Genomic DNA, 24,542 nt, shown 5'->3' on the forward strand with positions numbered 1-24,542 from the left:
TTTGTTCCTAGTTGATAAGTCATGTCATTAAAGCTTATTGTTTTACTAATAAACATAATTAATTCACCATTTAACCAAAGTCATGTTTTATACTCAATCAAACATGGCCCGATTAAAGTTTTTAAATTTATAGATAAAGTTTTAAAATCAAAATTAAAATATAAACATGACAAGTTTAATTTGAGTTAATTTAGGGCTTTAGTTTAAAATATTGCTAGATATTAACATGACAAGTTGGAATATCTATATCTTAACATGAAATAGACTAAGAATATATTATATTTCATATAAGACTAATAATATAATATTTCAAAATAATATAAGCGTAATAATATAATACTTTAAAAAGATCTTGATGGTATGAAAATGGAAATACCAAAAATTACACTTACTTTATTTTATTAAATATACATTAAAATTAGATTTTGTATAAATGCTCCAATTCATTCTTTTGATAGTTAATGATCTAATCAATTTACGGTGTAAGATAAACACTGATCGGTTTTTCTGTAAGGGTTAAATATAGCTTAAGAATATTAGAAAAATTAACAAATTCAAAAAGAGAGAAAAAAAAAACAACATTTAAATTGAGACCAAAAGGGTAATTTCAAACATCTTAAGGTTAGGGGTGTGCAAAAACGAGTTAAACCTATTAACCGAACCAATAAAAACGCTATTGGTTTATCATTGTCGGGTTATTGGGTTAACGGTTTGTAAACGGTTTTGTAAATTTTTTATCGGGTTATCGGTTCAGTTACCGATTTTAAGAATTTAGTTAATGATTAAACCGATAACCCAATAAGCTTATATTAAAATTATTATTTTTATCCCTAATTATATAATAGTGACTTTAAATTTTAATTATTTAAAACAAGTTTGTTTTAGCAAATAGCAATAATGTATTTGAATATTCTTCTACAACATCCAAGTTTGCTACTTAACGTGAAAGAAAAGAAGTTTGTTTTAGCAAATAGTAATAACGTATTTGAATTTTCTTAACTTGTAATTTGTGTAGTCTTTTAATCTTTTATGTGTGAAGGCAATGTATATATGAACAAATGAAAATAAGAGAAAGCAAAAAAATTAGCGAAGCATTTTCTTATCGGTTAAACTGAAAATTGAACTGTTAAGGACCAAAAACCGATAAACCAAAATCAATAACGAATATCTAATTGATTTGGTTATCGGTTTAGCATATTTAAAAACAGAAAATCAATAAACCGAACCGATAATACACAAAACCGAACTGAACCGACCGATAAACGTAACACCCCTATTTAAGGCTGTTAGCAACTCATTTTTACATGTCGAATATTAACTATCAAAATAAGTATTTTCAAGAATCACCAGATGATATTGATGTCTCGTGAAATGATGAAATAGTAAATCAGTCAACTTGAAGTTAGAAATGCGGAGAAGTATGATTTTGTAAAACTCATACGAACGTAATTTACACTAGCATGTAATTCTTTGCTACTTTTTTAATCGGGTCATGTTTAATTGGGTATAAGAAATGAATTTAGTTAAATAGATTTGATGAATAAAACTGATTTATTATTAAAAAAATGAACTTTAATATATGAGATGCCAACTAGGAGAGGAGGAGGGTTTTGAGGTATTTAGTATATTTTGAGGAGAATAGGGATAGTTGAGTCACTTTGTTGTCCTAAAAGAAGCAAAAATGATATCTGTAGACAATTCCCTAAACTTGGGTGACTATCTAGGGAATTAACTCCAACTTTGAAAGTCAAATAGCTCTTTCTTTGACACAATCTCAAACATAGGAGTATTTTATAGTTAAGGGTAAAAAACACACTTTCATTTTTTTGAGTTTTTTACCTAAACTATCAGGTGTGAGAGTTTCCCACCTACACTATCACGAACTAGTTTGCAAAACACACCCCAACTATCACTTGTTCACTTTTCCTACCTGAACTATCACTAATTAATTTGCAAAACACCCCTCAACTATTAGTTTTGAGGTGTGTTTTGCAACCTAGTTGGTAATAGTTTAGGTAGAAAACTCTCACAACTAATAGTTGAGGTGTGTTTTGCAAACTAATTGGTGATAGTTTAGTAGGAAAGTCTCACACTTAATAGTTCAGGTAGAAAACTAAAAAAAAGTTGATACTTGAAGTGATTTAAAAACTACATAAAAAAGCAGTATAATAGTCTGTTTGGCCAAGCTTATTTTAGAAAAATTGAGGTGTTTGACCAAGCTTTTGAGAGAAAATAAGTGCTTTTGGGGAGCAGCAAAAGCTGTTTTCAGAATCTAAAAATAATATTTTTTGTCCAAAATCACTTTTTTTAAAAGCACTTTTAAGAAAAATACACTTAGAACTACTTTTTAAAAGCTTGATCAAACACTAGTTGTTGGTTAAAAGTGTGTTTTAAATTATATGACCAAACATAAACTGTTTTTTGCGAAAAGTACGAAAAAAGATATTTTTAAAAACACTAAGCGATTTTTCTGAGTAGAGAAATGGAAAAAATATATTTTTCAAAATAGTATGCATTTTAATTTTAAAAAGCAGAACCATTAATAAGCTATTAGATTTTTCTATTTTGGTATAGGGAGATGGAGAAGCGATGGAGGGAGTGGGGATAGGGATTGGATTGATGTCTCATTAATTATATCTTGTCATCAATATACATTTTTATTTTTTCCCGCATTAATACTCATTTTTGTCACAGAATCATTTAATTTAATTAATACTATGTCTTTTATTTTAATTTATAAAAAATTTCAATTGTTTTGGCAGGTTTTAAATTTTTATTAATACTATGTCTCATTATGACTCTTTGTCAGGTTTTAAATTTTTATTAATACTGTCTCATTATGACTCTTTGCCAGGTTTTAAATTTTTATTTTAGCCATAGGGATTCACTTGATGAATAACATGTTTGATGATTACCTAGGTTTTTGGAAAGATCTAGTTCTAGTTTTAATATTTTTTAAAAAAATGTAAATTAATCGAGTGATGCACAACCCAAGTTACTGAAACTCAAAGTAGAAGAATCAATGTCAAAATGTCAATCATCCTACTTCAGAGGTTTATCACACAATATTAATTTAGTAAAAGAAGCTGTCTTGAGTCCTTTAACTTTGATGATCAAAATCCTGCAAAATTGAACAATTTTTACTCCAAATCAATACTTTTTTCAAAGATCTTAAAGCCTCGTGTACTCTTCACGAATAAATAAAATGTCAACAGACTCAAAGAGATCGAGAACTTTTATATAACAATGGTGTCCAATCAGCTTGTGCCTTGTGCACATCTCAGCTAATTCTATTGGGTTTGGGTAGCTGCTACTTCCTACTAGCACATGCATTGCCGTATGGATAGCTTTGCTCACCACTTAGACAAATGTTAAAAATCACCTAGTACTTTTTTCCTACTAATTTTTAAACCCCTAACTCCAAGAGTTGCACCCAATTCATTGACCATTAGGCCACACTCTTAGGTGCAATACATGAAAATTTTGGACCCAAGTGGATTTCTTTTGTTGGTTTTTTATATGTTTTTTGTTTGAGCATCCGTTCAAAGAGAAGTTCCACTTTGCAGACAACTTGCCAATGTTAGACGTCTAACAGAACCAAATGCAATGGAAGATACTAATACTAAATAAGTAATGGAAAGAGTAAGTCAGATTCACCCATGATTAGGAGGAAATAAGTAATGCTAATAATTTGCTTAGCTATTTTAATTGGAAGTTAGAAGAAATAATTAGGTACTATCAATAAGCTCAAGGCCAACATATTTGTTTATTGGAAAACTTCTTTAACTTCTCAGAAACTTCATTATGCTACTTGAGTTTGTAAAGATGAAAAGACGGGACACTAGTAGAAGTAATACATGTTGTAACAATGTCTAGTAATAGTCGTAGATGCAAGGCCAACCTTGCAAGAGTACTGCAGTCTAGAAAGGTTCTATGCTACTTGAGTTATATAAAGATGAAAAAGTTCTTAAGAGTATATTTTGTTTGTAACATCGATTTCTTTTGAAACATACCTAGTAATAGTATTGGTGTGTTTGCAGTCTAGATTATAGCAAGCAAGCAAAGAATCCGATCTAGAAAGGTTCTATTAGATATAGTGTACAGCTCTTAAGAGTTATTTCTAATGCCTCTTAATTCAAATCCACTTCTATGAACTTTGTACAACTGGTCTCAACTCCAAAATAGAAGACGAATCTTTGCTTTGTAAAACTAATAAAAGTAAGAAGAATTTCTAAATATTGGGAGATTAATGAAACTTGAAAGGAAAATTGAATTTCTCACAGGACTTCCCAGTAGATGTCTCCTCTAATTGCATTCAATCAGCAAACACCTGGAATACCACTGGTTCATAATCCAATGGCAAAAAGAAAACCTCACAAGGCCACAACTCAAATAAAAGCTCATAAGCGAGTAAATAATCCCAAATTTCGAGCATTGAATTCATAAGAGGAATCATGAGGGTCTTGGTCTACAATCGAGTTGTTTACATCTCCTTCCTAAATCTCCTTTATCAAGATCGATTATATAACAATGATAGTAATGATGTAAAGCGATTCAAGGTGTGGACAGCCATCAAGAACGGCATGCGAGTCTTCTTTTGACAAGTCCTTAAAACTCATTTGATCAATCTTCCTTTGTTTCTTCTCTCTTCTCCATATCTTCCTTGGTTTCTTCTTCATTAACTTCACTGAATCTAACTACGTACAATGACCATAGAGTGGGAGATTATTAGAGTTAGAAACTCGGTATAACACGTAATCATAAACTCCCTTTAAAGATTTAACCTATCTAACTTCAACAGACAACCTTTGTTAAAAACGTTCCTGCTAATACTAATAATCTTTGTATTTCTAACAGATTTCTATCCTAAATTGTCCCAACATTAAAGAACAAACGTTTCGACCAAGGTAGTTTATATTATAAGAGATTAATGCTGTTGTAGAAGACATTTGGCCCCTTAAATTTTACTTCATCTATAGTTATCTGGCATAAATAGAACTTTACCCTGTTTATCTAAGTTTTCAGTTCCTTCATGTTTCGATATTATCTAGGTGGCTTTCTTTTTAATTTGGTTAATGGACTAGGCCTCTCAAGATGTTAAGATATCATCAACTTATTTATCTACTGAGTTCCATTCTTGCAAGAAAAATAAGTAGATAAATAAACGAGCTCAATAGAAATATTAAGTACCAAGCGTGAAGATTGTTATACACACCCTTTCACAGAGCCACTACATCATACTCCATCCGTCCCAAAAAGATTGACACTTTTCATTTTTCGAGAGTCAAACAAGTTGTTCTTTGTTTCATACGTCTTTTAAATACTAGTTTCTGGACACGTGTGTTGCACGTGTGATCTCAAACTCTTTAGAATAAAAGTTTGCATAATTACATCAAATTATTAAAACATAGTTTTGAGTAACAATTAATAAAGTAAAAAATTCCTAAATGTGATACACTTTGTTAGCGATTTGAAAGTTGTGCTCACAATAGGAAATTTGACAAATAGAAAGAAAAATAAAAATCAACGCTTGTGCTTGTGACACCAGAGTCACCTTTGTAACACTTATGATCATATACATAAAAAAAGCCCAACAAAAATAAATTGGAAGTGAAACTGTATGCAAATTAATAAGCATTTTAGTCTACAGGCTATATTAGATTTATGATCAAAATGGATGTAATCTGGTGTCTAACCTGAAAGCATTGTGCATAGCAAGAGAATGATGGAAAGAAGAGGAAGTTAGCAGTTACATCAGGTCCAAACATGAAGCTTCTTCTGACGACATCTTGATTCGATAGGAAAACGGTAAAGCATTGGAGACAACATTAAAGAGACTAAAAGTAACTAAAATAAGATCATTGTATGGAATTAACGTGGATCTAGGGAAGTAGAATACAATCATTTATATAATAGTCTCCGATTATGTTACACCCCATATCTTAGAACTAAGGTTAGACTAGTATCGTTAGAGTTTTAGTGGAAAAAACTGAAGGTTTGAACGTTTTGCGAAAATGGTTGATAGCCCTACTTTGGGCAGCCATAACTCCTTGATTAGTTGGGAATTTTGGAAAGTACCCTAATGAAAGTTGTAGTACGTAGAAATACCTTTCTAACGATATAAGGACCAGGTCAATCAGAGATCGGAGTAAGGAGATATGATCGTCTCCATATGGCTAATAGTAAGGCGCTTAAAATTCTATACAATCGGCTAAGTTTTAAGGGTTATCAGAAAAGAATTTCCCCAAGATTGAAAGGATGAGCAATGTTAAGTCGTTAAGATAGAGTATGCCAGTTATGAATACATTAGCAACCTGTTCGTGTAAGTAATTAAGTTTATCCCAGTAAGGAAGGTTTGCTCAGAAGTGAGTCGACAGTGTTGTAGAGTACAAAAAAATTATAGAAGATAAGGAAAGTTAATTGGATCCTAACAAAAGAGAAGAATTTGCAAGTATAAGACGTTAGCCTTGGTCTAAGGGGGAGATGCATAAATAGTCAGTAAGTCCAGTGGGATAATTGAAAACCCGAAGGGTTAGCATGAGATATAAAGAACCTCAGCTCTGTTAGGAGGGCATGATGAGATAGTCTCCATTAGGAATATGCCTCAATGTAGAAGAAACCCGAAGTGAGTAGAATGATCGTCGATCGACTTGTGTCAAGTTCAGTTATTATTGATTAAGCGATCACAGAAAAGCTATAAGATCATGCCCAGTTATGTGTCACAAGGGTAGTGCCATTGCACGAGACTCTAATCTTCAGATTGCTAATAAAAGACTTAGCGCACAACAGTACTATGAGTATTTTCAGAAAGAAATCAAGTATGGGTAGTTAACTCATGTTGAGGCAGACAAGAGAATCATGATGAGAGAATTTCACTGCTTAGCCAAGCTAGGAGTTCGATTTTCGGACTCCGAAGATGGTGGAGGTTGTCCAGAACAGGGCTTATTCCTCCTTAGTAGCCGAAGTGAAGGCGAACATTGTGATGATCCCTACTTGTTGTAGCTGAAAGAGGGTATTCACGAGCATAAGATGATGTCTTTTGACCAAAAGGGAGATGATGGTACTTTGAGGTACCAAGACAAATTGTGTGTCCCACAAATAAATGGACTTAGAGAGGGAGGATCATGTTAGAAGCTCATAATTCCAGGTATTCTATCCACCCAAGCTCCACAAGGATGTATCATGATCTTAAGGAGATTTATTAGTGGAACGACATGAAAAAAAGAACATCGTAGGCTTTGTGGCCAAGTGTCCGAATTGTTAACGAGTGAAAGCCAAGCACCAGAGACCTGGTAGGTTGGCTCAGAATGTAGACATTTCTGTTTGGAAATGGTAGATGATAAATATGGATTTCTTAACAGTGAAAACTACAAATTCAGCAGATGATCAAGCCAAGTTACGTACCCAGAACATTGTCAGATTACATAGGACTCCTATGCCCATCATCTCAGACTGTGGTGCCCAGTGCACAACGAATCTCAGGAAACCTTTTCAGAAAGGACTGGCGCAAGGGTAAACCTCAGAACAGTTCTTCATCCTCAGACAGATGGTCAGGTCAGACAGAACACGCTATTCAGATCTCATGTCACCATATTTATGTCTCCAGTGTTAAGACCTTATGTTATAATATTCATGTCAGTTCAGTACTCTAGTATTCAGTCAGTCTAGTATTCGGTACGGTCCGGTTTACACCGTTTTTGAGGTCTCGGCCCAGGTTCGGTAATCATGTATTCATTCGGTTCGGTAAGCACGTGTTCATGTGTTCGTCATGTGCACCTCGGTTTATATGTTTCAAGTATCTAAGTTATAAAGCAAACTCTGCCAAACCTCCGTAGAGTCTCAGAATTAGCCGCGATTATCAAGACCATCATTCGAGGACGAATGATCCCAAAGGGGATATAATGTTACACCCCATATCTTAGAACTAAGTTTAGACTCGTATCGTTAGAGTTTTAGTGGAAAAAAGCAAGGTTTGAACGTTTTACGAAAATGGTTGATAGGCCTACTTCGGGCAACCATAACTCCTTAATTAGTTGGGAATTTGAGAAAGTACCCTTAATAAAAGTTGTAATACTTGAAAATACCTTTCTAACGATATAAGGACCCGGAACCAATCAGAGATCGGAGTAAGGAGATATGATGGTCTCAAAATGGCTAATAGTAAGGCGCTTAAAATTCTATACATTCGGCTAAGTTTTCGATATGTCTGCCTTCCAGTCCAATTTTGTGAAAATCCGTTGAGAATTTGAGAAAACTTAAAACATGAAATTGTAGCCCTTTGAAATAACTTTCCAACGGTATATTATGGAGCCTGAACGGAGCTCGGTACAAGAAGTTATGCCCATTTTACCGAACACTACATATAACCGACACATGTCGCTTGTGAGGGCGCGTGCGATGGCCCCGCGTCGCGGGCCGATCACACAAAAACACCCTCTCTGACCACTGACCTGCAGGGGGTCATGCGCTGCATGTGCATCTCTGGCCCATCGCTTAAAGGTCGGGTTTCGGGTCAAAAGTCGAGTTTTCGCTTTTTAAGTTATATTTAAGCTTGGGGTTTATTTCCCTAACACCCCTAGTCACGGAATAGCACCCTAAAGTCAGAGGGAACAAGTACCAAGACTCAAGAACCCTCCAAGATAAGTTTTATCATGATTCTAGGTTGAATTCAAGTCCTTAATCCCTTTCTAACTTGAGTAAACCCTTCTAATCGATAGAGTTGTGAGTGGAACATTATTGTTGGCGTGGAAACCCTAGAACTCGAATTCAAAGAGGATTGAACTTCAAAAAGGTAATGCTTCTACTCTCTAATCATTCATAATAGTGAATTGATGAGTTCTTGGGAGAATAGTAAATGGGTTTAGTAAAGAGAATTATACGAACTATGCTAGGGTTTTGGATTATTGACTTGAGATTGTTGTAATCATATGAGTGATAAAGAATGATGTTAATTACACCTAATTAAGATTTTAGAATCACCTAGAAATAATATAATGAGAATTGGGGGAAGGAAATACCATTAAAGAAGGTTGTGGAGCTTTATGCCCACCAAGTGTTTGATAAAATGCTTAGATGACCAAAGCATGAATATTATTGCTAATATGGAATCCTTTTGACTTGTATTGCTATAGATTAAAGTTGAAAGGGTTGACGAACGTTGTATTACGCTCAAAAGCAAGAAGTTAAGGTATGTGAGGCTAACTCTCTACGTTTGGGAATGTTAGTGATTCTCCCTACGCCACGTTCTTTTACAACGTTACTTATTGCCTCAGAAATATAGTAAAACTTAGTTCCTTGAATAGTTGCAGAACTTCTATTCTCTAGTTTCATAATTCATTCATGACTTTCATTCCGAATGTTGTGAGCTCAGTACGTAATCAATATAGACTTATGTTTGATCCTCATGAGTCTCAGTCTAGAATACTCAGCATGTTTATAAATAGTTAAAGCTTCAGCTCTCATAATCAGTTCATGAATACATGTCCCAGTATGTCAATGTTGTATCTTTCAGCATGATTCTCAGTTCTTTTATGTAAATTATTTAATGATGAACACCTGTGTTATTGGGCCTAAGGCCGCAGTTATGTATACGTATATTTGGGCTCGAGGCCGCAGTTTGTGCACATATATATTGGGCCTGAGGCCGCAGATTATTTACTCAGATAAACAGGTGATTCACTATTCAAAACAGGGAGTATTTATGACTTTACTTCTCTGTCTCAGTTCAGTTATCAGCATGTTCAGTTTCAGTTTCAGTTCCAGTACTTATTACATGTTTATTGATTTGGGTTGCTCTTTCCCCGAGCACACCACTTACAGTTCTTTCTTTCAGTTGTTTTACATACTAGTGCAATTCGAATGTACTGACGTCCCCTTTTATTGCCCGGGGGCCTGCATTTCACGATGCAGATACAGATTTAAAGGACGACGGATCTGCTTGCTAGGATTTTCAGTATCAGCTGATTGGTGAGCCCCAGTCTTTCGGGGCATTATCATTACTTTACAGTCTTTCAGTATTAACAGACATTTAGTGTTTTCGGTACTTCATAGAGACTTCATAGACTATAGTTGCAGACAGTCAGAGTTTAGCAGACTTTTGTGTTAGCCGTGTTGGCTATGTATTTATACTCTCAGACTCATTCAGTATTTTCGCTTTTATGATATTTCAGACAGACTCTTAGTAGATCAGCATGTGTTAGTATTATTTCTCTTTAGTATGTTTTGATGTCACATGTTGATTCAGCCAGCCAGTTGATTCGCTCGGTCTGCGTACTTTGTCAGCCGAGCCGAGTGCCGTGTTACGCTCGGCCATGGTTCGGGCGTTTCAATTTACTTGTCACCATACATGACAGATCATGGAGTAGCACAAAGTAAAAAGAGCTTTCATTAAAACTCTGAAGAAATATAGGAGTGAAGATTACCAATGTCCAAAAGAATTCTATGTTACAACAAAATGTTATGCAAAGGCATAATCTATTTTTAAAAGTTAGGTTTCGCCTCTATTTCTAAAAAAATATTAAATTTCATAATCAACTTCTAAAATTGTATTGTTTTAAATTCCTGAATGAACAAAATTCCATTCAAATAATGACACAAAAACACACACAAACCCTCTACTAACATTCAGATTACAAAATAAGCTTCTAAAATCATACTTAAATTCTTGAATCACTAAATTTCATTCAATTCACCAGACACAAAGCACACACAAACATATATAATTCTTTAATCATACCGGAATATAACTGAATACACACATCTATAATTCATAGTGAGATCAACAGAATACAACATTAATAGATTGCACCGAAAAAACTTGAATTTTTGAAAAATAACAAACTTAGAAAATATAATTTATATGCAAAACTTCCAGTTCTAAAAGATTTCTGCAATCAATCTGTAATATTTTAATCAATGTTGGTATATAACTACTTATAGTAAATCATGTTGAAACAAAAAAAAGGCTCATTAAATCAAAATAGACTTCACGGATAATGTGGAAAACTCAGAAAAAAGTGAGAATGACAAATATGGTAAATAAATTATACTTCTAAAAAATAAACACACTTAGTTCGCTTTTATTTGTCTAAACCCTAAAAAATAAAAAACTTTCAAGATACCCATGACTAATTGGTGTATAATTGTATTGGATTTGAAAAATAATTTGGAATGCATGATTATGTTTAGTTTGGATAAAATGTAAAAAGTTTTTCATAAAAAAACTTACGTTTTTGGCCACCTTTTCAACCTCCTATTTTGACGATTTTTAACATTAAATATTTCTTTTGGATCTTGCTATTTATTTTATTTTATCGCAGAAAAAAATAAAAAGTATAATATATAATAGAGTTGTATTTAAGATAAGAAAATTTCAAAAATATTCACACGACTAATCGTTGATCAAAGTATTTTTTTAAAAAAAACACTAAGTGTTGATTTTTATTTTTAAAAAAAAAAAATAAAGTTGCCCAATTTTTTTTTTTTTTATCATGTTTAACAAACTCCACAATTCACATACTCATACACATTCACGTTTTTTGAAGGAATATTATTGTTGGAGTGGGGCCTACAATTTAAGAAAAGAAAAAGAAAAGGAAAATAGAAATACACACATCAGCATAAAAAGACACGTGATTGAGAGGGCATGAATGAATTATGTATCAACACAGAAACGGATCTAGAGAATAGAGCACAGATATTACTATTATATATAAGAGGGAATGTGAAATGTGAGGACTTTTGTAGTCCTCACATTAATTTCTCAAATTTTTAAAAACTTTTTTATTAATTATTTTTATGTATTTTATTTATTTAAGTTTTTTTGTTTTTTATTTTTAAAGTTCCGGACTCTATTATTGTTGGAGTGGGGCCTACAATTATATTTTTTTTTTTTTTTTTTTTAAAAAGGAAAATAGAAATACACACATCAGCATAAAAAGACACGTGATTTGAGAGGGCATGAATGAATTATATAAAAAACACACACAGAGAAACGGATATAGAGAATAGAGCACAGATACATATAGAGAGAGAAAGTGACGGCAGAAATAAAAAAATATATTGAATCATAAACATACCATTTTGACCATCTCTTGTTTCAACTGGTGTTCAGTTAATTGTTGGCTACAAAGGTCCATTTCTTTACCCATTTTTCAATATTAAAATAGTTTCAGTTGATGCATCCTCCATTAAATGCCTTGTTTGTTTTTCTCTACCCAATTTCTGTGAACCTTTTTTTTTTTTTTTTTAATTTTGTTTCGTGGGTGTTCTAGTTCAACAAATATTTGAGATTATTAGTTGATTTTTACATTGCTTATGGAATATAGAGTGAGGATAAATTCGAAGGGGGTTTGGATCTAAAAGAGTTGGTCATTGAATTTTTCTTGTGTGGGAATTAATTGAAGTCCATGCTAATTGGTAAAATGAACGTATCATGTGCTGATATTTGAAAATCGAATTAGAAAAATGAGATAAATCGGGGATAGCATAGGCAGTATAGGTTTATTTTCTTGCATTTCTTTTTATTTTGGGATGTAATAATTCGGACTTTAATTTTTGAACTATTCTTGTGCGCGCGTTTGTTTGTTTTATTGAGGTTATGTTATTTCTATTTAAGCTAATACGAATTAATTAAAGCGTCGAGTAAAACCACGGGACTCGAGGGATCTGTGGCTTTCTTACATTCGATCAGAATTTTTAGAATCAAACTTGTTTTGAAAGGGATATTAATTTTACGGTGACTTGGCACACCAAAACTCGATGCCAGGTGGCGACTCTTTTTCTCTAAATAAAATTCCTTTTCAAAGCACAATTTTCGTCACTTTCTAATTTAAAATCCTTTTGAACTTAATATAATAAATCCATTTTTGTGGGAAAAAAGGGGTGTGACAACCGTGATTATCCATTACTCAAGAAATAAATTGCTTTAAATCCTAGACTGTTTTCGGGAAAACCAAAAGCCCCTAAAGCTGGTCATCTTAATATTCCACATTTATTTTTTTCTAAATTTTTTTAGGATTATTTACATTTGTGTTTGATTGAAGGAGAAAAATGTCATTCAACTATATAAGGGCATTTTAGTATTTCAACTTTTCATTTGAGGTCTTTCCACTTTTAATATAATATGATTTTAAATTATTAATTATGGTGACTTATAATACTTTTTACGAAGTTTTCAACTATGTAAATTTTATTTCGAAAAAATAAAAGGTTCTATGTTAAATCACACGGTCAAAATTAAAAAGTTTGAGTCTCGAAAAGCGAAAAGTATCAATCTTTTTGGGACAGAGGGAGTAATAAAAGACCCTAAAATGACCAATCACGTGTAATAAATCATATGAACTACTCCCTCTGTCCCAAAAAGATTAACACTTTTCGCTTTTTGAAAGTTAAATTTTTTAATTTTGACCGTGTGATTTAACATAGAATCTTTTACTTTTTTCGAAATAAAATTTACATATTTGAAAATTACGTAAAAAGTACTATAAGTCACCATAATTAACAAAATTACCAGTTTCAAAAAAAATTAATAATTTAAAAGACGTATGAAAAGATTACGGTAAAAAAATAACTCGTTTGACTCTCGAAAAGCAAAAAGTGTCAATCTTTTTGGGACGGAGAGAGTACTCAATTTTACCTATCTTATTACAATCAAACAATACACCAGGAATTATGCACAAAACATTTTCATCAGAATCAATGAGAATTCTCAATCATTGGTAAAACATATAATGGCTGTTGAAGATTCATTCTTTAATTATTTTACTTACCCCTGCAGGTTGGCTGTTTCAAAGGCATAAACTTTAAGAATCCCTCCTCTGGATCTTCTTAGCGGATTCCACAAGGGAAGGAGTGCATCCCCGTAACTCAATTCGCTGCAGTGTCGTACTATCTACAAATTTTTGAGGAATCTCTTGTACTCCATTTTGTAAAGCTTATTTCAACATCTTCAATTGGGACATTCAAGACCATTTGAAGGATTCCATTCAAGAGTTATCATTGGCGCCATGGCTAAATCCGAAGCAGATGAGAAGATTCTCAGCTACAACGATGTCGTTCTCAGGCGATCAGATTTGGACATTCTCAATGGTCCTAATTATCTCAATGACCGCATCATTGAGTTCTATTTTAGCTATCTCAGCTCACTCTTTCCATCTGACGACATATTACTGGTACCACCTTCTATTGCTTTTCTGGATTAAAGAGTGTCCTGATCCTGCAAGCCTGAAGGATTTTATAGAACCACTTCATCTTTCTCGAAGGAAGTTGATTCTCTTACCTATCACGATAATTCTGACGTGTGCATGGCTGAAGGTGGGAGTCATTGGAGCTTACTGGCTTTTGATAGAAACTCCAATGTATTTGTACATCATGACAGCAGCTCCGGGTGCATGAATGAGTATCATTCCAAACAGGTATACAAGGTTACTCTTCCTTATACAGCATCCAACGCCACTTATAGAGAGTGTCCGGACACGCCAAAGCAAGTCAACGGTTATGATTGTGGCATGTATGTCTTAGCTATTGCGCGAGTCATCTGTCAGTGGTGTGCAAGCAGCGGAACCCAAGATGCAAATGCTTTATGGTTCTCCCATTTGGAACAGCTCAGTCCAAGTGCTGTTTCTGAGATGCGTAATGGGATTCTGGGGTTAATAAAAGGTCTGATGGCTGCACCCGAGAGTGTGGCATAGTGGATGAAAATCAGGGAACGAGGTTACAATTCCAGCAGAGACCAAAAAAACTAGGTGAGGTTTAAATTTCCAGCAGAGACCAGCGTGACGCTTGACGGTCAGTCGTCTCTCACAATCTTTTTGGATTTCCAGGAAAGATTTGTTATTTCAAAAGAAAGCTAATGGGGGAAACTAGGAATATAGTATCTCAATTTTGATAAAATGATATTAATATTCATTGTCGAAAAGACACTGTCGTAATCCATAATAGGTGAGGTATCTTTTACCTTTTGTGAGTGTGCATAATGAACGAACTATTATTTAGTGTTCCTTTAAGCTTTCTGTGCAAAGAAACCCGTTTGGTGGATCCATAAGATTTTCTCTGTTTTCCTTGTTCGAAGTTCTGTTATTCTCTGTGGTTGCTAATTGATTGGCTTAAGACATATTTTGTTTCTTTCTTTTAAAATGATTTAAGCTCCAGTGATGGTACCATCTAAATTTCAAGTTTCATTGTTGATAGCTAAATGGACTTTTATTTATACACAAAATCTGTGTTGTCGTTATCTCCATGTTAAGATTAGGCCAATTATGCCCTTCCCATTTTATATGATCAAATTCTTCTCTCATTTTCTAAACGGAACCAACCAGCAGATCCAATGCCTCATCTTTCTCCTAATCCTAGGCGTCAGGGGTAATTTTGGCCCTTTCCGTTCTTTAAAATGATTTTTGGTCATTTCCTTCTCTTTGCTTTATATTTTTTTCCTTTTTTGCAGCTTGTATTTGTGTGGATGTACAAGAAAATGACTAACCGCTTATATTTTCCTTTTTGCAGCTTGTATTTGTGTGGATGTACAGAAAATGACCGTTTGTTTTTACTTAAACCAGATGATTTCCCAGAGCAGAATGTGAAAATATAGTCGCCACACTATGGACTAGTTTGAAGTTAGAAATCACAAATGATTTGGCTTTCAAAATTAGGATGTAAATGAATTGAAAAATGTTAGAAGATACGAGGCCAACATATTTGTTTATTAGAAAACTTCATTTTTTTCATTAAAAACTTCAAGTGGTGTCTTTTTGAGTTAGTTTGGATTCCAAAAATGAAATGAAAAGTTTAAGCCCAACACTTTTTCTTAGTATATTTTTTTTTTTTAATTTGAGGTCAAATACTTTTTTTTTGTTGTAACAATATTAGTAATAGTAGTTGATGAGGGCCAAAGGTTCAAAACTTGGAGTCATAGCCTTAAAGGTTCTAGTATTAGATATAGTGTAAAGTTCTTAAGAGTTATTTCTTTCTCTTTTCTTTTGAAACACCGAAGTGTTGGTGTGTTTGAGGATTATAGCAAGCAAGCAAGAATCCAGTCTAGAAAGGTTCTATTAGATATAGTGTAAAGCTCTTAAGAGTTATTTCTAATGCCTCTTAATTCAAATCCGCTTCTATGAACTTTGTGTGTTTGCAGGGTCTATAGCAATAGAAGCAACGAATCCAGTCTAGAAACTAATAAAAGTAAGCGGAAATTTCGAATATCTTGAGATTAATGAAACTTGAAAAGAAAATTGAATTTCTCACAGGACTTCCAGTAGATGTCTACTCTTCAATCAGCAAACACCTGGAATACTACTGTTTCATAATCCAATGGCAAAAAGAAAACCTTACAAATCCACAACTCAAATAAAAGCTCATAAAACTGAGTAAATAGATTTAGCCGTAGTAGTCAATAAAATCATCATAGACTCGATGACCTAGGCTGGTCAAAGAGAACCTATGGAACTCATCATCATCAAAGAAAACTCTCCTTCATCAAATAAAAAGTCTTCATAAATGATCAAATAATCATAAATTTCGAGCGTTGAGTTCATAAGAGGAATTATAGAGTCCTTATGTAATAATCGATTGTTTACATCTCCTTCCTAAATCTCCTTCATCAAGATGGATTATATAACAATGATGTAAGTCAAGCGACTCAAGGTGTGGACATCCATCAAGAACGGCTTAAAACTTCATTTGACAAGTCCTTAAAACTCGTCTTCATCACATCTTCCTTGGTTTCTTCTGTCTTCTCCATATCTTCCTTTGTTTTCTTCTTCATTAATTTCACCGAATCTACCTACCGTACAATGACCATTTTAAGAGTGGGAGATTATTAGAGTTGGAAACTCAGTATAACACATAATCATAAACTCCCTTTAAAGATTTAATCTATCTAACTTCTTTTAAACCAGACAACCTTTGTTAAAAAACGTTCCCCTGCTAATACCGCTAATCTGTTGTATTTCTAAAGATTTCTATCACAAATTGTCCCAACATTAAAGAACAAACATTTCGACCAAGGTAATTTATAGTATAAGAGATTAATCTCTTGTAGAAGACATTTGGCCAAATTTTACTTCATCTATAGTAATCGCCTATAAATAGAACTTTACCGATCCTTTGTTTATCTAAGTTTTCAGTTCCTTTATGTTTATATACTATCTAGGTTGCTTTCTTTTAATTTGTTAATGGATTAGGCCTCTCAAGATGTTAAGATATCATCCACTTATTTATCTACTGAGTTCCATTCTTGCTGAAAAATAAGCAGATAAATAAACGAGCTCAATAGAAATATTGAGTACTATGTGTGAAGATTGTTATACACACCCTTTTCACAGAGCCAATACATCATCTAATAAAAGACCCTAAAATGACCAATCACGTGTAATAAATCATATGAACTACTCAATTTTACCTATGACCAATCACGTGTAATAAATCATATGAACTACTCAATTTTACCTATCTTATTACAATCAAACAATGTACCAGGAATTATGCACCAAACATTTTCATCAAAGTCAATGAGAATTCTCAATCATTGGTAAAACATCTAATGGCTGTTGAAGATTCATTCTTTAATTATTTTACTTACCTCTAGTTGATTGTGTCAAAGGCATCAACTTTAAGAATCTTTGTTTCCCAACTCCTCCTCTTGATCATTTTGGATCTTCTTAGCGACTTCCACAAGGGAAGGAGTGCATCCCCGTAACTCAATTCGCTGCAGTGTCATACTATCTGCAAATGCTTGTGGAATCTCTCGTAAGGAACGACAGTTTCTGATAATTATGCTTTCCAGAAGTGGGAAAGAATCATCGGTGGACCTCCAGTATTTAAGACTTGTGTTCTCTAGAAGCAAGAATTTCAATTCAGGAAATCCCATCTCTGATACTTTCCAGACATCTTCCCCGACTATCTCCCTACATAAGAAGAAATTAACCTTCAATTTGAGCACCTCGAGTTTGGGCAACTTGCTAATGATTGTCATGGCCTTCCATGGTTGATAAGCTGCTTGAAGTGTCAGCTTCTTGAGATTCGGTGGGAAAGATCTCGGCCATGGAACTGGAAACAAAGTAGCCCTGTGAGAGTCGTATATTAGGATTTTTAGTGCCTCTAGCTCAGGTAAATATATAATATTATCTACGGATTTGGGCTCACGACAATAGTCATCAGTTCTGCCACAAATTCCCAATTTTTTCACGTTTTTAATCCCTTCAAACATTTGTTTGGTGCAACAATCAGGACTCAACCCATAAATACTTTGCAAGTTATCCAAAACCTGGTACTTAACGTCATCAGCAGATAACTTTGGAGGAGAACACAAATAAAAGCTTTGAAAGTGGAGATGCCTCAATTGAGACATTTTCCATGTTCCATTTGGTAGGTGAAACCAACTGGGTGTACTTCTCTTTGTTTCACGAATAATAAAAGTTTGTAAATTTTGAAGCTTATAAACTGGTAGATATCGACTCTGTACAAATGCCCCATGGCCAAATATCTCAAGGAAACCAGGTAAGATAATTCCTTAGGGAAACTACTCGAGCCCAATTGCCCCAAGTCCAATACTCTAAGAAGTTTGAAATGGTTTAGTCCTAATTCAATAGTACTGGACCTAATTTTACCCGAAAGAAACGTAACAGAACGTGTTTTACTGTAAGTAAGAGAGGAAAAAAAACAACCTTCCTCTAAATGAAATGAAACCCACCGACGATCTTGAATAACACTTTTGGGTTCAGAAATTGAGGGATTTGGAACGTACAAAAGATTCTCGCTTTCAGCTTCTCTCAAGCATAAATCATGGAGAAGATCATGAATCCTACATGTCTTGATATTTCCATCCAAACTATGCTTGCTAACAACAATTAGACTTTTATCAATAAGATCATGTAGGAGATTAGCAGCCACTTTTTCCCACTCCCCAAGCCCCCTCAGCTCAAAGAGTCCTTCTGCCATCCACAATTGAATCAACTTTTCCACAGAAATTTCACTAGCTTTTTTGAAAACTCCAAAATACAGAAAGCAAGCTTTCAAGTGTGAAGGAAGATGCTTGTAGCTCAAAGCAAGCACTCCTGAGCAACGTTGATAATCATCAACGTCTACTAATGAGCTTACACTTTGAGCTACTTCATACCACTCGTGCAGCGTCCTCTTCCTAGAAAGAGACCCCGCAACCACCGAAATCATCAGTGGTAATCCTTTGCAATTTTCTACAACCACCTTTCCGACACTCTCAAATTCAGCTGGACAATCTTTTTTGCCGAACGCCTTTTGGCAAAACAAATTCCAACTTTCCTTTGGCTCTAGGAAACGCATTGGAAAAAGTCCCTCGTGAGAGCTAGCATATTGAGCAACGTTAATGTCCCGAGTAGTCAACAATATTCGACTTCTATTACTGTTTTCTGGAAACCATAGTCTAATATTATCCCAGGCATCGCTGCTCCATATGTCATCCACAACAATCAAATACCTTCTTCTCTTTAAACTTTTCTGCAAGCAATCAGCTAGTTCTCCATCTTGTTTCTTATCAAGCTCTTCATTCACGCCAATAGCCTCTTGAAGGAGGGATAGAAGCATCTTTCTTATACTATAGTCCTCGGACACAGTAATCCATCCACGAACATCAAAGAAGCCCACAATTGAGGAATCAGAAAACATATTTTTGGCAAAAGTTGACTTACCTATGCCGCCCATTCCAACAATAGAGATGACTTGCAGTTGAGATGAGCGTCCGGTAAGTAGATCTAGCATGCGCTTTCGTTCATTGCTGTGCCCCACCATGTCCTTCTCAAGGGTTGAAACATGCAATCGTGGTGAAAGCGAACGATTTCCAGCTACCAAATTGTCATTCCTCCTCTGCAGCTTGATGAACTCTTTCTTCACAGAATCCATGTCTTGTATAGCTTGTCGCAAGATCTTAAGAAGCCTCTCATTTGCCTCTGTCCGAACCTGTTCATCCTTCTCCATAACCATTAATACTTGAGATTCGACTTCGTGTTCTACTTCATTTGCTAAATCTTCTACCTTTTCTTGCAAAGCCTTCATTGGTTCATCATCAGAATTGTCAAGAAACTCTAGCACAGAGCTGACCTTCTCGTAGAGTGATTCCAAATGTTCTTTGTGGTCCTCTTCAAGGTGTAATAAGTCGGATTGGGAAATCAGGTGTATTGTTCCCATCAGAGAAGTTACAGCAGCATAAGCAGCCATCTTTCTTGCTACAATTATGTGAATGAAGAGACTAACAGAAAGTTGGCACACAAAAAATGATAAGACAAGTTTGAAAACTACTGAGAAAGCTTTGTTTAAATATGGAAGAATTTTGCACAATGGAAACGGTAAAATATGATAAATAGGTGGGCGTAGTTTCTAAACAATTTTAAATTTTGATGAAGTTTCCAGAAAGACGCTTACCTTTGCTAAACTTATTTAAAACTTAAAGCGAATAATTACCCCCACGTTGAAAAGAGTGTGTTTCACTCTCTTTGATAAAAAGATTTTCTTAAAAAATTTGAAAATAAATATCCTTCCACATTTTAGTTTTAAAACGCGGTTTTCCACATGTTAAGAAAATAATTAATTTTTTCAAAATTTTATAAAAATTCAGTTTTTTTCACATTTTGGCAAGAAAAAAACATTTTTCGGATTTTATTTGAAAAATAAAAGTGTCCTAAGAAATGAAATCAAGATTTTTTAAGACATTTTAAAAATAATCAAGTTTTCCATATTTTTAACAAATCCATTTTTCCATATTTAAAAAGGCTTTTTTTTTCTTTTTCAAAAACGGTTTTAAAAAAAAATCAAATTTTCAATTTTTTTTTTAAACGGGTTTTAAAAATTACTTTAAAGAAAATTCAGTTTTTTAATCCATGTTTTCAGTTTAATTTTTTTTAATGGATTTAAAAAAAATCAAAATTTCAAATTAAAAAAAAAAAGACGGGTTTTAAAACTCATTTTTTTTTAATGAAAATTCATTTTTTATTTTTATTTTAAAAAAAATTGACACGTAAAAAAAATTTAAAAAAAAAAGAAGAAAACAAATAAATACACATGTGGCAAGGAGAGTGTATGTCACTCTTGAGTGGGCGTCGCGTTTGGGGGTAATTATTTCGTTTTAAAGTTTAGGGGTAATCCGAGAAAGGTAAGGTGTGTCGTAGCAAATTCGGGTATAGTTCGAAAGCTGAAGACTGAAGACCTAGAATACCATGTAATAGTCATTAATTGGCACATAACAAAAGAACAACAAAACAAACAAAATATAGGTCTTTGTGTTCATAGACCACTTTCTTTATTTTAGTAGTAGTGATTATTGTTCAGCATCAAATTGTTCACACATAAAGAATTAGTACTTAAATTAAAGAACGCTCCAAAACTACCACACTAGTTTGGCCCAAATTTGGCCACACCTATAAAAAGACCTCTATAACCTTTACTTGTAGAATTTTTGTTACCATCAATTTCCCATCAATAATTTTTCCTCCAAAACACACTATTAAATACACTAACTTATGCTTATTCAAGTCAAAATAATTTGAAAATTTCAAGGAGAAATAAATAGAAAATTTTCAAATAACATAATGTTTAGAATGTTCTTCTTGCTTGATCCTTTTAAAAACTTTAATTAAAAAAAAAAATCATCATTATTAAAATACATAGCTCATTTTATAATTATTGTCTCCTAGCACTTAAAATAATTGGAGGTAATATGAAAACATGAATAGGTCCAAACTTTTATATAATTGTATAAAAGAAATCAGGTACTTTATAAACATTCTAGGGAGGGAAAAGGGTCAAATATACCCCTCTACTTTAGTTTAATAGTTAAATACCCTCCGTTAGTCAAAATAGATAAATATATTTGTTTCGTTAGTCAAAGTAGGCAAATATACCGCTTCCGTTAAGAAGTACACAAATATACCTCTTAATTGACAGAATCCCCAATTTCATATTAATTATCCGATTTAACTTTAAAAAAATCATGCCCCTCCCGCCCCGACCCGCAAATTAAATTCTTTCCACCTAAATATACCCACCCAAGTATATCATTATCTTTTAAACACTTAATGTTAATCTTGATGAAGTTCCCTAGAGCTTAACTAATTAAATTTCAAATTGAAATTTACTATTGCCTTCCCCTACTGACTTAGTATACAGTGTGTCAGTTATACATATGTTCATGTGCGCACATGCTCTCTTCCCTCAACCATGTATAGCGCTGCTATTTTCCTGATAAATGTTACTACTTAAAACTTATACTCGGGCCGAGCTCACATGCAATATGTTTTGTTAATCAGTTGGCATACTTCTTTTCTTTAACATTTCACACTCTCTGACAGTTTAATTAATTAAGGGATATACGAGTTTACCACGCCCCAAAACAAAAATTTTCTTCTCCCAATCAAATGCACATGCTGATTGATGCCTTGATGGCCGTCAATTGTAGCCTGTCACATGCAATATGTTTTGTTAATTACTTAGTTGAGCACTTATTTTCTTTAACACTTCACACTCTCTTCTGACATTTTAATGTATTGCTGAATAATCTCAAATCTAATCTTCCTTCTCGCTCTTACATTCTATATGTATAAGCAACAATTAAAATACTTATTATTAAGAGCCCGTTTGGCTTAGCTAATAAGTTGCTGGTTTTCAGCTTTTTTAAGTGTTTGACTAGCCACCTTATAAGCCATTTTGTGCTTAAAATAAGCCCAAAAAAAATAAGTTGGGGTAGCCCAACTTTTTTTTTTTTCTTTATAAGCTATTTTCAACTTATAACCTACTTTTAAGCTAAGACAAACGGGCCTAAATTGAAGTAGCTAGAGATCAAGAGATGATTAATGAAGTAAAACTTACATAAATAGCTACCTTTTAGTAGCTTGTAACAAGAAATAGCTATAAAATTGTTATTTACTAAGCGTAGCTGGTTTTTCAGTTAACACGCGTGTATTTCATTTTTTAGAAATATAGTGAAATACAGGAAACGCATGACACTGGTGAGTAAAATTAGGCCGTATTTATGGAAAAGATTTTTTTTTTTTAAATTCAAGGATTCAGTTTAAATCTTCCCATTAATCACGCGTAACGAATGTTCTTCCATAACAGCTTACGTATCTCTCTCCACTTTTATCACAATCAAAACTTTTTGAATTCAAAAAATACTAAAGATCTAAAAACTTCCAACTGTAGAAGAATCTCTTTGAGCTCTGTTTTCTACATTCGAATTCTTCAAAAGCAAGTTGAAATACACTCAAAATAAGATACGAACGAGTGTATATATGGAATTTTAGTGAAGATCAGATTTGTATTTTAGATTTTACAAAAGGTATGTTTCAAATTTTCAATGATTTGTGTGAGATTGTTTTTTGATTCAATTTTCTGTGATTGGAACGATGTTTTTTTTTCCAATGCAGTCACTGTTCTTCTAGTTTGTTGAATTATCAAACAAAACATGTCAAGCATAACAACAGTGATCAGACACTCCGGTTTTTGGAATGAACATAATTGCTTTGTTAATTGCAAACTAGACGCAGTTGTCTTCAAAGATTATTGTTCATACGGTGATTTGGTTGAAACTATAGCAATTCGGTTAGGTGTTGCTATTAGCAGGAAAACGATATCAATAAAATATGTTGTTGAAGGAGACAATATGCCAATGGAAATACGCAACAATATGGGAGTAAGGGTGTATGTTGAGCTTAAGAGAGAAAACAAGGGATTTGAAGCACATCCGTTGTGCGTTAGCATAACTGATAATGATCTTGAGAATTTTGTGTCCGGCGAACTGCGAAGTTGGAGACGATATGTTTCAACTTGAAATTCTTGATTATATGCATGCTATGGACGTAGTTGATTCAAATGATTTGGATGCGTCGATTGTGCTAAAGGTCGTTGTTTTATTTGAAAACAACGATGACTTGATAATTTCAAACAAGGAACGTAAGGATGTTTTTGTTGATCAAATCTACAAAGATAAGGACACTCTGAAGAATGTTATGGCGAATTATGCAATTCGCAAAAGATTCAATTTCAGGATAGGGAGATCGAATGCCATAAGGTATGTTAGTCCGAAAAACTATGAAATTCATTGAAATATACTATGAAATATATTGAAATACAGTGACATAAACTGTTGTAGTGACATTATATTTCAGTTGGATTTAATTAAATACATTGAAATACGGCTATTTGCATTATTTAATTCCATTATGTAACCATTTCAGTATATAAAGGCAATGTATTTAGGATCGGGTATGTGTTTGAAACTTCAATCTGACTGTTCTTTTTTTGTATTGGTTTATGTAGTTACACTCGGTACTTTGTTCAACCGATTGTCATTGGAAATTCGAGCTTCAGTATTGCGAACTCGAAATGTTGTAGTAAGATCTTTTCATGACGAACATACGTGTCCATTGAAGGACAAATGTATTCCCAAAGGCAAGCAACAAGTTGGTTGATTGGGCGTCGATTGTTAAGCCAAAAATAATAAATCACAAGAGGAAATATACACCTGGTGATATAGTAGACGAAGTAAAAAATGAGTATGGCGTTGATGTTTCTTATATGACGGC

At 33.6% G+C, this 24,542-nt stretch overlaps 1 protein-coding gene and 1 pseudogene across 1 annotated transcript; one reads left to right on the plus strand and one right to left on the minus strand.

The window, feature by feature from the left end:
- Positions 1–13,821: 13,821 nt before the first annotated feature.
- LOC132057910 (NEDD8-specific protease 1-like) lies at positions 13,822–15,112 on the plus strand (annotated as a pseudogene).
- A 2,493-nt stretch (positions 15,113–17,605) lies between these two features.
- On the minus strand, positions 17,606–20,184 carry LOC132066807 (putative late blight resistance protein homolog R1A-10). Its single transcript, XM_059460015.1, has 2 exons — positions 18,490–20,184; positions 17,606–18,286 (listed from the first exon to the last, which is right to left on the minus strand). The coding sequence occupies exons 1-2, from the start codon at positions 20,182–20,184 to the stop codon at positions 17,606–17,608; spliced, it is 2,376 nt and encodes a 791-aa protein (XP_059315998.1).
- Positions 20,185–24,542: the final 4,358 nt, after the last annotated feature.

This window comes from Lycium ferocissimum, chromosome 1, assembly GCF_029784015.1.
Source record: "Lycium ferocissimum isolate CSIRO_LF1 chromosome 1, AGI_CSIRO_Lferr_CH_V1, whole genome shotgun sequence".
Lineage (NCBI taxonomy): Eukaryota > Viridiplantae > Streptophyta > Magnoliopsida > Solanales > Solanaceae > Lycium > Lycium ferocissimum.

Excerpts from the sequence above, each read along its gene's own strand:
- LOC132066807 (XM_059460015.1), bottom strand. The coding sequence starts at position 20,184 with ATGGCTGCTTATGCTGCTGTAACTTCTCTGATGGGAACAATACACCTG. Across the intron at positions 18,287-18,489 it reads CTAAGGAATTATCTTACCTG|TTATCTGCTGATGACGTTAA; the intron begins GTTTCCTTGAGA and ends TCTCCTCCAAAG.